Source organism: Apaloderma vittatum, unplaced genomic scaffold, assembly GCF_000703405.1.
Source record: "Apaloderma vittatum isolate BGI_N311 unplaced genomic scaffold, ASM70340v1 scaffold10714, whole genome shotgun sequence".
Taxonomy (NCBI): Eukaryota; Metazoa; Chordata; class Aves; order Trogoniformes; family Trogonidae; genus Apaloderma; species Apaloderma vittatum.
In genome coordinates, this window is record NW_009713220.1 from 281 (window position 1) to 14,763 (window position 14,483).

A 14,483-nucleotide genomic window follows, 5' to 3' on the forward strand; every position below is an offset into this window, starting at 1 on the left:
CTTCTGCCTTTTGCGGGGGAAAGGGGGGCGATGGGTAGCAAAGCCCTCCGGCCGGAGCCGCAACCTGTGCTGCCTGGCCTGGGGGAGCAGCGTGGTTTGGTTTTTGGGCCGGCCCGTGCAGTGAGGGAGGGTTGAAAGGAAGGATTTGCGGGCTCCCGGTGTATGTCGGTGTGGAAGTGGGATGAGCAATAGGGAGGCTTGGCTGTTCTCCTCCCAGTGCTGGTGTAACCGCTCCTGGGAGGGTGCTGTAAAAGGTTATAGAAGCGAGGTTATGTCACCTTATGGATGTGCTGGTCCAGAGCTTTGATGATGGGGGAAGCTCAAGCTGTGATTCGTGCACAGTGCTGGTGAGGAGGAAATGTTCTGGAAAAGAGGTTGGCGGGGTTTTTTTTAACCCGACCGTATTTCATCATTTCATTGATTGGATTCCGCTGCGTGCTTAATTTTTTCACACAAGCCTTTCTTCAGACCCTTAATCTTACTTTGCTGTGGGAATATTTCCAGGGCTGCAGACCTGCTCCACGTGGCATATGGGCAGCAGATCCCGGCACAGGCTTCACAACTGCTTGTTGCCACAAGACGTTTAAGACATGAACACAAAGTGCGAGGGGCAGCGCTGGATCCTGTGGCGTGGGGAAATTTGGAAACTGCAGCTATGCACTGGTGTACTTACACACTTCATTAATAGCTCACTGCATGTCTTGGTTTTTTTTCTGTTTAGGATGTGTAAGCACTAAGTGCCAAGCGCCAAAATGAGCGTGACTTCGTGGTTCTTGGTGAGCAGCGCTGGCATTCGCCACCGGCTCCCTCGGGAGATGATATTTGTTGGCAGAGATGACTGTGAACTGATGCTCCAGGTAATGTGGATTTTTTTTGTTATTTCTTCTGAAGATGCAGTAGGTGTGAGTGTCACACTGGGAATCTGTAGTGATGCTGCATGCTTTCTTCAAATGACATCTTTTAAGAGAAATTTCCTTTTTTTATGTTGAGTCTGCAGTTCCTATGAAGACTTCATATGTTTGTGAAAGTGCTAGTGAGGTTTCTTTCAAATTGCCATGTCATCAGATGTATAGGAGCTGCAGTGGTGGGAGATTAATCAAATAGATTAACTGTCCTAATGCTACTAGAAGTAGTAAGCAAAGACATACCATTCTGTCCTGATCTGCAATTATGCTGCTACTTTTGTAGCTTTTAATACACGGGCTGTTTACTGTGCCATGTTACTTGAATGGGTTTTTTGTATGCCTGTTTGTCACTTTAAGCTTGATTAAATTGTCTATGCCTGTATCTCTTAGGTTACTTTCGTGTAGTAGGAAATAGTGATGTTTAGCAGAGAAACTCTAGCTGTTTTGGTGGGGTGCGTAAGGTGGTGACCTCTTCCTAAACTAATCATGTTACGCAGGCGAAGTTGGAGCTTCTGTTAGTGCTTCCCACACCAGCATGTGTCTCTGCTGGACCTAATCCAACATGTCTGAAGTGTTGACTGTGGTCTGTTTGACAGCATAATGTAATGGACGTCACTCCAAACAAATGGAGCTGGCATCTCGCAAAGACCTTTTGACAGGAGCAATTTAGCTCAGGAATTTGTAGAAGCTCGGAATTAAATTAGTGTTTCCGCTACTCCTGTGCTGCTGGCACTTTAAATCAAAAAAAAATGTTTGATTGCACTTGCCTATCCCACTTTTGCCCCTTTATGAAGGTGGCAAATGTACCTGTTGGTGGCAAAATTAGGAGGCTGCCTGTACAATGAGGACTCCCTCCTAGTTTCCTGCTAACCTGGTCACAGGTATATACAAAATGCTTTGCTGATGATATTCCAAGAAGTCTGTGTTTGTAGTTACTACAGAGATTTTGTGTGGTATGTTAGCAGGAGATCTGTTTAGGGGGGTAGAAGCTGTTGTATGAGGTGTACTTGGAAGGCAAGGTGTTGTTTAGCTGTAATAAAATGTTAGTGTTCAGAAAAGGAGAGCTGGGAGTGTGTGTACTGCTCTGCTAGCTGGTCCTGAGTGGCAAAGCCACACTGCAGTGGTAGAGTGTGAAGCACACTCCTGTTCCACAGCACATCGTTCGTTTGGGTTTTCCCATGAATCACACTATCTCTTATTTCATGTTTCTACGTGTCTGACTGGTGAGGTATGTAAAGGTGAGACTTTACAAATGTGCTGATATTAACTGTAAGTCTTGGTTTGACTGCTCAGAAACTTGATTGATTCTCTCATGACTTGAAGGGAGAAAACAAACAGTGATCTTGGTTTCCAAAACCAACTTGAGTTTTAGGGAGCCCATCTTAATACCTTTTGAAGGCACTTGAATTTTTTTTTGTGTTACTGTCAGGGTTCAGCACTCTAAGTCACGTGTCTCAGCTTGTGCACTCTAAACTAAAAGTACCCAAATATCAGTTGTGCTTAAAGTGCATTGCTTGTTTCTCTGGTTATTTATGGGCTTAACTGGATGGCATGGACTGTGAGCCACTCCATACTAAATGGAATATTTCGTGCCTGTTTGCAAGCCTGACCGGGCTAGTGTTGCCTGTGTACTAGCAGCCGTGTGATACTCGACATTTCCATGTTCTTTTCTACAAGGTAAATGAGTTATGATTCCTGGAGGAGCCAACAGTATCTGTGAGAGCGAAGCCATTGTATTTGAGCACTCATAGGTGGTGGTAGTGGTATTAAAGGAGGTTTTCATTATTTCCCTAGAGTGAAGGCTCTGGATTGTTTGTAAAAGCCAGCTGCTTGTGTTCATGGAGTGAGCTACATGTGACCCTGTATAAACATATCAGTTTATTATCTCCAGTAATAAAGCTTTTTATAGGATCACATGTAAGGTCTTATTCTGAAGAGCACAGCACATTATTTTCCTAGCCATTTGCTTATACAGATGTTTTCCAGAGCTACCTTGGGCTCCAAATAAGGTGATTGTAGTAAGACTCGGTGTGGAAGAAGACTGTGAACAGAGACTTGATATCCGAGCAAAATTGTGTGTGAGCAGATGGAGGATGAGACCTAAAAATAGACTTTTCCCCTGCTGTGACTGTCCGTGTCACAAAATCGTTTTGCAGGCTGGCACAATCATTTGTCTTGGGGAGAGCCTAAGAAGCAGGGCAGTTACGGAACCAGATGAACAGAGCTCTTGTGACAGTGTTTGCACCTGTATTATTTCTGTAGTACTGATCCTGAAACTGTATATTCACTGCACAGTTATTTTGCTTATATATTCAAGATACTGGCATTCAAAGTGCACAGCTGGGAGCAGATTGGGAGTGTCTAGGAAATGGACTGGATAACCTGGCTCATGGGTTGTCTCTAAGGCTGTTACTGCTTCGTGATTTTATCGTGATACGGTTTGTGGTTCCCAGTTGAGACCCACGTGTATTAGAGGGCACGCAAACGTACGGCATGGAGATAACCCTTGTCCTGGAGACCTTGCGGTCTTGCCTTTCTCATTTTACTGACTTAGTAGTGCCTTGTCTTATTATATTTTCTTGGAACGTGTTGTTTCAAGGTATCAGATCCCTAAACAGCAAAAAATGATGGCTTTGTCACCAAACGATCAAGCTTTAGTTTTGCCTTTGTTTACGTATTTCATAGAGGTACTAGATTTGCTTTCTGTTTAACAAAGACGTAAAGAAAACCAAAGTCTTTAAGCTTAAAATTAAGTAGGTTTGCTAGTGGGGAAACATAATCTACCTTGAAATCTTCTATACCTACTAAGAGGATTAGAAATATTTTAAATGTTTTTGCAGCACTCTAAAGCTTCTAGTACAAGTACATGAGAGACTTACATTGGGTTTGAATGTTAATGCATGGGCACAAATGCAATGTAGCGTAGCTTGGCGTGCATGGTGGTGGTGTGCAGAGTCAGGGGCTCAGTTCTGCCCTTTTTCTGAAGAGCAGTGCTTGATTTCAGTGTCACTGGCTCTCTTCAGGTAACAGTCAACAACAGCAGGAGTGTGGAAATGTAGACCTTCACTAGCTTGCACTAGTCTGTGTTTTTCTGTGAAGCTTGGTGGTGATAGGACATAATTCTTTGAAAATGTTTACTTTTTTAAAATAAAAAGAGGGGGTTTGGGCCACCTTGAACAAAAGTAATTCTCCTTCTTCCCCACTCAATAACATCTTTCTTGGAAATACAGTTGCCATTTCTGTCAGCTTTGATCATTTGCTTAATGTGATGGGTATTTACCCAGGGGACAAACATTTTCCAAACTTAGTATTTCCCCTTAACCCTTAAAGCCTTCCCCTGTGCACCTCAACAAAGTATCTTTTACATTTTTGCTGAATGTAAATATTTATCAGAAGGGAAAGCAGCGTCATGATTTCCCTGTTTTTGTTTGAGAGAGAGATGTCTACTGGAAAATTTAGCAAAGCAAAATATTTAACCAGCGCTCCCTTGAGTATTTCCCTTTCTGTAGAGAGATGGTTTGGGTGCCCTGTTGCCCTGTGCAGGGTGAGCCTGTGTGTGTGAGTGTGAGTTACAGCAGGTGTAGGTGCAGGTGTGAGGATGCTTTCTGGTTTATACCTTTGTGCCTTTTAAGGCAGCTACAGACTTTCCATCAGGTGTCACTTCCAACTGCTTTTAACTGCTGAACTTTGTAACTGTTTGGGAGGAGATTCTATTTTCCAGGCATTTTAGGCAGGGTGCTCTGGATGTGATCAGCTGCCTTCTTTGGTCTTCACTGTGAGCAACTCTGAGAAAAATGTTGCTTTCTTCATGTGTACTATTTGTATGTTTAACCATGTGAACTATTTTGTATGTTTAACCAGTTCTTTGAAGTTCTGGCATTGTACAGCTGGGGGTAGTGGTCGCACTTTTAAAGAGCAAATGCCTAGGTCCGGGGTGATTTCCAATAATCTAAATGAGTTTGACCAAGTTCCAGGCCTTTGGAAAAAAAAAAAAAGTGATGTTTACATGTGGTCAGCAGGGACTTGTGTCTGATGCTATTGATACTGTTGCCTTACCTGGTATTTCATCTGGGAGTGAAGTTGGTGAGGGGAGGGATTGGAGGACAGAATTGTCGGGGATTGGGCAAAGAGGATGTGCAGAGATGCACAAGGCTGGGGTTTGAATGTAAGAGCAGCTGCGGTAGATTAGATCAAGGTGCAACTAGCTCGGTATCCTGACTCAGACAGTGGTCAAAACAGCTGTCGAGGAAAGTACGAGGGCAAGCCAAGAGTATAATGATACTTCCAGAGTACTTGCTCAACCTCTTGACCGGTGTTTCATCAAGCCAGAGGCCAGGTCTTTGCATTTGGCTGTTGGATTTCTACCTTATAAAGCCTCACCAGAAGATTAAGATTTGACTGAGCAGAGAGGCACGAGGAGTCTGTCATTTGTGCAGAGTGGAAGGAGGAGCAGCAGGGCTTAAAGAAGTGGAGGGTGGTGCGTATTGGGCAGAAGCTCTTCGGTTTGGGGAAAGTGGCTGTTGCAGGATCTGACTGCTGAGCATCAACTACCTCAGGCCTGAGATGGGTCAAGGCTCATTTTTATTCTGGTGTCAGCAGATAGCTGTGAAAACTACCAACCAAGCATCTGTCACTGGCCCATAGGGGATGATGCATGCTGCTTATGGTATCAGTCAGTTCAAGTGGTACGGGATTGTGAGCTTAAACATACAAATTTGCTCTACTGGTGAATTGGGCAAATGGCAACCATATTGCTTGAATAGACATTTTTCCTCTTTGTAGCTTGCTTTGGTAAAAAGTTAGGGACTTACAAGCATTCTAGGCACTGAGGAAATGTTCTTATGGCTGCTAAGTCAAGTGTTTATAACTGTGGAGCAGTTACAACATACTAGTGTGAGGATTGCTTGTGTAATCCTGCTTCTGCCCTTATGTACGTAGATGTGAAGATGCAATCTGTTATTGTGTCGTTACCGGATACTTTTTCCCCTCGGGATCTGTTCTGTGTTTGGTAGGCAGGGTGCACAGCACGATCTGCAGATAATTGAGTGCGATGGTGAATGCCGCGTGTATGTGACATCTGGTCAAATTAAGGTTTCAGTGACCTGACGTATCCTACCTTCTTTGGGCTGTACTTGGTAATACGATGTCTGTCCTATGTGGTTTAATAAGTTTACACATAAACAAGTACAAACAGGCGTGGTGTAGTTTGTCTACAGAGTTATGCTGAGAGGAAGCAGATAGTGTGAACTTGGTAGGTTATCTTTTCTCTGGTACTTCTAGGTGGGTTTGCTGCAGTGAAGAAGTTGTATCCCTCCATCACTGAGGAATTTGCTGCACTGGGAACTACTAGTAGAAGCCATGATGAACCTCTGCTGCCTTTTGAGTCCTGACCTCCTTCCCCATGGAGGTGTGGGGCTGGAGTGGGAAGCTGTTGTTGGGACAAGGCAGTTCCCAGCTCATGCTGTTTTGTTGCATTTATCCAAAGGGTGTAAACCAGCACCTACGTAAGTCCCTGGGTGTTGGGAATTGCCAAGAGTCATTCATTAGGTGTTACAAGGGAAGTAGGTTCTTGCAGGCAGAAGGGAAAGGATCTAGCCCTGGGAAAAAGCTCTGCTTTTTAACAGGTAGTGTTTCTAGGTGCCTTGGTACTAGCTATGGGAGGAAGGATGCACATCCTGTATTTCCAGGCCTAGAGTTGTTTTTTTGGCTCTTGCCTCTCCCATTGTTTTCTCTTAATGTGCAGTTGATAGCAGGGTCTGATGAAATGTGGGCTGAGGAGGCTGGAGGCATGGCAGCACCAGCAGACCTGGAAGGGGAGTTCGTTGCTGGGGGCAGGGTAGGGAGAGCGGTGACGGTGGCACTGCAGGCAGGTGGTTATTAGGGGTGAGAGGGCCTCATGCAGCTAGTGAGGTGCTGGAAGCTTGGCCTGAGGAGGGAGGGTTTGTCCCTCTCGAAAGTGGGCAGGGAAAAAGGGGACCCGTTACACATCTGAGATCGTGGTCCAGGCACTGGCACACAGTGTGGCTGGGCTATAGAAATTCAGACTTCGGTCTGACCTAAGATGACACTTTTCTGTGCCTCTTGGGTGGCCGTGTGCAACAAAGGGAAAGCCAGCACATCTCGGGCAGTGTGTTCCCTGCCTGCGATCAGGTTCTGACCCTGGGTCGCTTGAACCTGTGCTCCACTCTGGGAAAAGGCAGCCAGCAGGCAAAAACCCGGTCAACCCCAAAATAACGGGTTAAATTTTTGTGGGAACTATGCCAGCCTCCAAATCCCTTTGCAAGCTGTGGGGATTACAGTTTCATTTTCCTAGGGGATTTCTCTCTTTTGTTCAGTGCCTTATTTTTTGCATGAATACTCAGGCCCTGGTCTGGCCATACAGATCCAATAAGTCCGTGATCTTGGGATCAGCAGCAACGCTGAAAGCAGAAGCCTCTGCAGTTTGGGAGCTGTAAAGCAAGTCCAGCTTCAGAACGAGGTGGCTACGCTTGCTGAAGAGACTTTTATCTGCTTTGGCAGCGTCATTTAGAGACTGGTGGCACGTGCCGCAGGGAGCGATCAGGCTGCCTCTTGTCGGGGTGTCACACTTGAAACCAGCCTGGGACAGGAGAGAGAATTCACTGATATTCTGGAAAAGTACTGAAGGGGCCAATATACACGACACTGTGAAACGCATTGTGGTGAAAGAGGGAGACCTAGCGTTCATATCTTTCATTAAATGTTACCTGACGTTTTACTTTTGAGGGGCAAAAATCTTATTTCAGGACAGAACGAAGGGATTTATTTTTTTTTTATTACTACTATTTTTAAAATTTGTCTTTGTCCGTCTCCCTTCTAAAGTGGGACACTAGGAGACGTTTGTGTTTCTTTACTGGGACACTTGTGCAGAGCATGGCACTGGCAGAAATGTAACCTGTTCACTATGGAAAGTATTTGGGCGAATGTTTATTGCGTGCTGCCACCAGAATGCTGCAGTTATCTTGTGCCAGACGTGCACAACAGACTGCAGTGAGAAATAGGGAAACTGCTCTCGTTTGTTTATTTTATCTCCAATACCGCGACGCCTCGAGGTACTGGCAGGGCTGAGGTCTAAATCTCAACCCTGAGCAGTAGGGTTTTGCCCATGGTAATTCTTCTGGGGAAAAAGCAGCATCTGTATCTACGTAGACAGCTGAGCTGTGTCTGCTCCCCGGCCCTGTGGGGAAGCACAGGCTGTCTGGCTGTATTTCTCTTGCTGCCTTCCTCAGCAGGTCTTGTTTCATTATGGGTTTTGCTTGGCATCTCCACAGCTTTCATCCCGAGTGCCCTGTTCGGTGTATGAGACCCTTCACCAAACACAAAGCACATGTAGCTGGTGTGATACGTATCTCCATGGAGATTCTTGCACACTTCTGAAGCTGCTTTTGCTGCTCTCATGCTAAGCAGGGCCTTTTGCTGATCTGGTGCGTGAGGTTTTGAGACTCACAAGCGAGCTGCCTGGTTGTGTGCCTGATTATGAGATTTATGATTCAAAATGTTGGTACCGGCGTGGGACCAGCAGACCCAGAGGTGCCATTCCTGTCTGTGGTTTGGGCTATCTGTTTAATATGATTGTTGAAGAAAGAAGAGCTGTAAAATACCTCTGCCTTTAGATATATGCTCTGTGTGCATTTTGTCTGCTAGGTATTTAAAACATCGTAGATGGTATGGCGGAGGAGCAGGACAGCCTTGTATTAGGAAGTAATTTGTATGTCTGGAAATGCAAGCCCTGGATGAGCTTAGTGTAGTAACAAATCAGTGTCCATGTTTTCCCTTCAGAGAAGTGTAAATGTTGTTAATCAGAAAAGCACATGTTGTGCTTTCTCAAGAGTTGTTTTCATGTGATAACAGGTCCAGTGTTGGGACATTCTGAGAATGCCATGTTCTTCCTTCGTTTCCAGCCGCTCAGAGAGTAGCCTTATTTCTTCCTTGCAGATCACTAGTGCTTAGGAGGACACCTGCTTTCCTTGCTGCCTTTTCCCCTTCTCGATCTCATCTGAAGTGATCGAGTTCTGGTTTTGTTGTTTGGATCCAAGCAGAATCTCAGTGATCCTTGCCGTAGCTCAAGAGTGGAGCTTATCTCAAGTGCTTTTCTGGTGAAACAGATTAACTGCTACGGTGTGCTGATTATTTTCTGCTTTTGGCTTCTGGATATAGACACTTCATGTTTTTTTTAGCACTTTATTGGAATTTCATACTTTATTCTGCTTGGACCCCTGTGTTCCCTTCCCGACAGATGGATCAATCTTGCCTTTTGTTGTAGAGGTCATGATTGATCATAAGCAAAGCTCAGTATTTGGTAGAAGTGTGCATTTAAGCTGAGAGGTCCTCTTATATTTGTGATTCAGTCAACTTAATCACAGCTTTTCATTTTATAGATGCCTAAAATCTTTCAAATGGAGTTTCAGACCATTGTGAGCTGGTTAGTCTTTTTTTTTTGTTTTTTTCTTTTTTGAAAGTGGGATTGAGGCAGTCTGCTCCTGTCTGAGAACAAAAGCACGATCAGCCGCTGGATTGCTGCTGTCACTTCACACAAGAGTGGTTTATGTTAAATGTGACTGATGTTGAAATAAACCACACCTCGGTTCTCAAGTAAGAGTGACCTTTGGCAAGTCTGCATCAAATAAACGAGGTGTGATTTTTAGTTATTTTAAGTTGAGTTGCCTTGGAGACAGGCCCTAAGGAACTCCTGCTGCCAGTTCCTGTGATGTTTTCTGGTTTGTCACAAAAAGAACTAAGAAAATTCCTGTTCTCCACAAAAGCATGAGATTTCACGGAAGTGGGATCTGTGTAACAGTTTACCATGTTCCTGATATGCTCTTTAAAGAAATGCTGAGAGGTGGTATCAGAACGATGGGTCAGATTTTCCATATCATTTTGACTCTGTCGTGAACACAGCTGAAACTTCCTTGGAAGATGGGAAGTTTTGGCATAAATTGGTTTCTCTGGTGACCTCTCTCTGCTTTTATGTAGGGGAATGTGATGCTGCTGGAATACATCTCTGCTCCCTTTTGATGACCTTTGTCTGGTTTGGGAACCCTGAGTGGCTGTAGTCAGCTGTTGTTAAGTCAGCACAGCCTTTGGGCTGCTGTATTTTACATTGGGGTCATATCCAGGGCAAATTGAATTTTTGGGAGACAGCTGGCTCCTTTTTAAATGACCTGTGGCTAGGTACTAGACAAAATCCACCCTAATTTTTTGTCTGGTTTAGCTTTTTAGGGTGGAACCCCTCCTGCCCTTGGAAGAGGGCTTAGAGGGATTGTTCTGCCTTTAAACTCTGTTAATCTTTAAATGAGCGTCTGACATGCCGTAGAAAGCTAACGCAAACACTCCTGCACCAGTTAATCAACGTTCCCTCACATCCCATTGGGAACAGCGAGATTTTGGGTGACAAAGGGATCAGGGAAGACCTTGAATCTGTGCTGTGCAGGCAGGAGCTCTGTGCATGACGGTCCTCGAGTCCAGTGGAATGACACGTAGTTATATTTTAGATGGGATGTTAGGGAAAATTTCTTTGTGGAAGGGTCGCTAAGCATTGGAACAGACTGCCTGAGGAAGCAGTGGAGTCACCATCCCTGAAGATATTTAAAAGACGTGTACATGTGGTGCTTGGGGATATGGTTTAGTGGTGGGTCTGGCATCGCTAGGTTAACAGTTGGACTTGATGATCTTAAAGGTCTTTTCCAACCTAAAGGATTCTGTCTTTCTATAGAAATGCCCCGGGATGGGGAAAGGGTATTTCTAGCTGATAATTGCAGGGATGGACCTTGGGCAGGCAGAGTGGTGGAAGGAAACGCTCTTGCGTAATTCCAGAAGGACTGGGTGGCAGGTCACAGAGTCACAGAATGGTAGGGATTGGAAGGGACCTCGAAAGATCGTCTAGTCCAACTCCTGTGCCAGAGCAGGATCCCTTAGGGCAGGTCACACAGGAACACGTCCAGGCGGGTTTTGAAAGTCTCCAGAGAAGGAGACTCCACAACCTCCCTGGGCAGCCTGTTCCACCCTCCCAGTGAAAAAAGTTTTTCCTAAGGTTTTTGTGGAACCTCCTGTGTTCCAGCTTGTACCCATTGCCCCTTGTCCTGTCATTGGACATCACTGAGAAGAGCCTGGCTCTGTCCTCCTGACACTCCCCCTTGACATATTTATAAACACTAATGAGGTCACCCCTCAGTCTCCTCTTCTCCAAGCTAAAGAGACCCAGCTCCTTCAGCCTTTCCTCATAAAGGGAGACGTTCCACTCCCTTCATCGTCTCTGTGGCTCTGCACTGGGCTCTCCCGAGCAGTTTCCTGTCTCTCATGAGCTGAGGGGCTGAGGACTGGACGCAACATTCCAGATGCGGCCTCACCAGATCAGATACAACCTCAGCTTGTGAAGCATCAGCTGCTGTGATACTCAAGGCTGCTGCTGGAGACATTACTGCCCTCAGGGCCATGTGTGAGGTGCAGGTCCTGGGCAGGATCCCTCAACCATCCTTACCTGCACCATCCTTACCTTACGCTGCACGAGTTGGGTGTCCCCCACCTCGTTGTCTCTGCCTGTCCCACCAGTTGGCTATCTCTTTGGGGAGCAATTGCAGCCCTGGCTGGGTGGCAAAGCATCAAGTCCTGCCTCGTTTTTCAGCTGGGACTCACATGAGCTGACCCTTTGTAAATTCAGCAGTGTATGGATGACTGTTAGTGAGGCAGCTCGAGGCTTGGAGGGACCTGCCCCTCTCCTCACTGCCTCTTCTTGTTGTGGCATGTTCTGAATGGTCTGAGGGACATCATGAGGTGGAAGGGCAGTCTTCTGGCCAAGTATGTGCTTGCTTCATGTTGGTAATTCAGGGTTATTCTGGAGGACAGGTCTCCTGGGCTGACATATGCTCTGCAGGGAGAGGAGATCCCATTTATTAGCTGTTGGGATATTGCCAATGTGCTTGACTTCAGCAGAGGCAGAAGAAATTCTTGCAAATGGTAGCAGTTTCTCCAGAAAAAAAATCCCTGTGTTTTCACTGAGGAATTCCCCTGAAACAATCTTTGCCTCTGCATGCTTGCAAGGAAGTAGATAATGGCTTGCTGAGAGCAGCACTGTGGAAACAGCATGTTTGTACTTGGGAAAATGGAAGGTACTTTTCTCTGAGAACTTGTTGGTTGATGCCCAGGAAGAGGAGGATTAACTAAGAACCTGGCTCATCTCCCTGCTCTTGTAGCACGTCCTACCCTCCCTTGACCTGAGATACCAGGGAGGTCTCGATGTCGTGTGTGTGTGCTGATGGAGTGACTGGTTCCAGTGAGCAGTTCACGTCAACGGCAGCAGTAATTCAAGTTACAAGAGGCAGTAGGTCTACATGCAGACAGTCTGGTGTCTTTATAGCTGTGACACTTATGACATATTTCAAAACTATTCAGGATTTTGTTCTAACGCTTCTTCCTCCGAGGTCTGAAATGTCTGTTTTGAAGATAAGGTGTGTTTGGTACTTTTGTGTTGTGCAAAGCCAGTGGCACCAAGTCACTGTCTAGTTCCATGTTCTCAAACCTATCTTTGAATCTGAATTTTCTTAGAGTTGCTTGCTCTCTCATCCCATGTTTACTAACATCCCTACAACTTGGAAAATATCCTAGAATTTAAATCAATTGTTGTGAATAAGCTTGGTTTGTTGAAAAATAGGAAGAAATCATCTCAAATAGAATATCCCTAGTGGTGAGGCCACTGGCTTCAGCTGGTGAAGTTCTAGTTTGCTCTGGCTGAGATCCTGCCCCTTAGGCTTTCAGTCTGACTGATTTTGTTTCCAGTGTATATTGATATAATTTACTGAAATTATGACACAATCTTGACAGCCTTCAGTGATGGTTTTTTCCCCTCCCCATGCAAATAGTGTATTGTCTTTAGTGAACTGCTTAAACAACCATGGAAGCATTTACTGTTTATCCTTTGGTTATTTATAGCAGTAAATAATATCTAATCCTTTCTGCTTTTCCCCTCTCTCCCCCTACCCCATATCAAGTTAGTTTAATGTCTAAGTGTTGCTTTGATTAACAGTGTCTCTTATGCCTGACTAGTCTCACATTTATTGTGCTTTCATTGCCAGTCCCGCAGTGTCGATAAGCAGCATGCTGTAATCAACTATGACAAGGAGAAAGATGAGCACTGGGTGAAGGATCTCGGGAGCTTGAACGGCGTAAGTAGCAAACCTCCTGGCTGATGGAGGCGAAGGCGTGGCGTGCTGAGTCTGCAAGTGCTGTGTGCTTACTTAATTCTACTGTTAGACCCTTTTGGGTCACTGCAACTGTTGGCATGAGTTAAGCTAAACATACGTAATTATTTGCAAGGCCTGAGATGGAGGTCACGTAGCATCTCATCATAGAAGAGGAAAGCTTTGATGAATATTGTATTTCTTTTTCCCTTTCTTCTGCTGCCCTTGCGGAACGTTTCAGGCCTCACAAAATCACAGAGGCTCTTGCAAAAGAGGAGGAAATAAACTGAGTCTCGTTTTAGGGATGTTAACATTAAATTGGTGAAGACTCTGGAGCAGCTGTTCAGCATGAGCAGGGTGACCTTTTGGCAATTCAGTTGCCAGTGCATGGAGTGATTTGTGGGATGATGAGACATCTAATTTCTTTGGGGAGAAACTATTTAAACCCACTTCTTTTTATTATAAAAAAAATTGCTCTTTTGCCTGCCTTGAGCCTGGTTAGTGTTAAGACTGAGGGACAACGTGAGCCCAGAACTGGGAGCTGAGCCTGCCTGAATCTTAGCCCTTCCTCTGGACCTGGGTCATGCAGTGCTGTTAGGTAGCTTGGTGAGGTCTTTGTCTGCACTCCTGCGTTCTGTAATTTTTAAATATGCCATCGTAGTTAAAACTGTCCTAATGTCATAGCATACCTGGTGGTTTCTTCATACCAGCAGAGCTGTTCCTCTGCTGGGACAGGTCTAAACTAGATTCACATAATTGTTTTCCCAGCAGGGGTGTCACTGCATTGGTTGTTTTGGGCTTAGAAACAAAAGCCCTCCACCATTAGCAACCATAAAGCTGCAAGATGAACCCAGGAACTTGTACAAAAACAGTGGCTAAAGCAGACCGCCACTGTTCTGTCTCTTCTGGCGTCTGAAAACAGCGAGGATAAGTGTTAATCTTTCTCAACCTCATAGCTGAAGGCGCAGACCCCCGCTGAAATGGGAATATTTCTAGCAACTGGTCTGGGCTCTCGCTGGATCCCTGGTTCAAAACCCGTGGTATTTAACTCATGGTGGCAAAATAGCAGCTGAAAATTCGGCTTACAAGAGAGGGAAGGCTTGTACCACTAATTCTCTTCTGTTTTCACATGCGAAAGCATAGGAATTTATGACTCTTTAATTAAAAAGACGCTCTCAGAGGGGCAGTGGAGTAGAAGGAGTTACAGCAGTGCCTGTCTTCTGCAGCTGGTCAAACACACTTCTGTTGGAGCAGACTGTTGTGGCCAAACTGAATTTCTTTTGCATGACAGAAACATAGCTCCTTATTTGAAAATTTTCGTGAAAACTTGTTTCCTCCACTGAAACTAAAGAAATCACTTTTGAGGACCTTGATTTTAATTCTGTTT

General features: G+C 45.2%; 1 protein-coding gene across 1 annotated transcript in view; it reads left to right on the forward strand.

Moving 5' to 3' along the window:
- Positions 1–752: 752 nt before the first annotated feature.
- The window catches only part of CEP170B (centrosomal protein 170B), a 53,845-nt gene continuing 40,114 nt past the window's right edge, over positions 753–14,483 (forward strand). Inside the window, 2 exon segments of the mRNA XM_009868287.1 lie at positions 753–857; positions 12,992–13,081. Of these exon segments, the coding sequence (XP_009866589.1) occupies positions 753–857; positions 12,992–13,081 (195 nt within the window).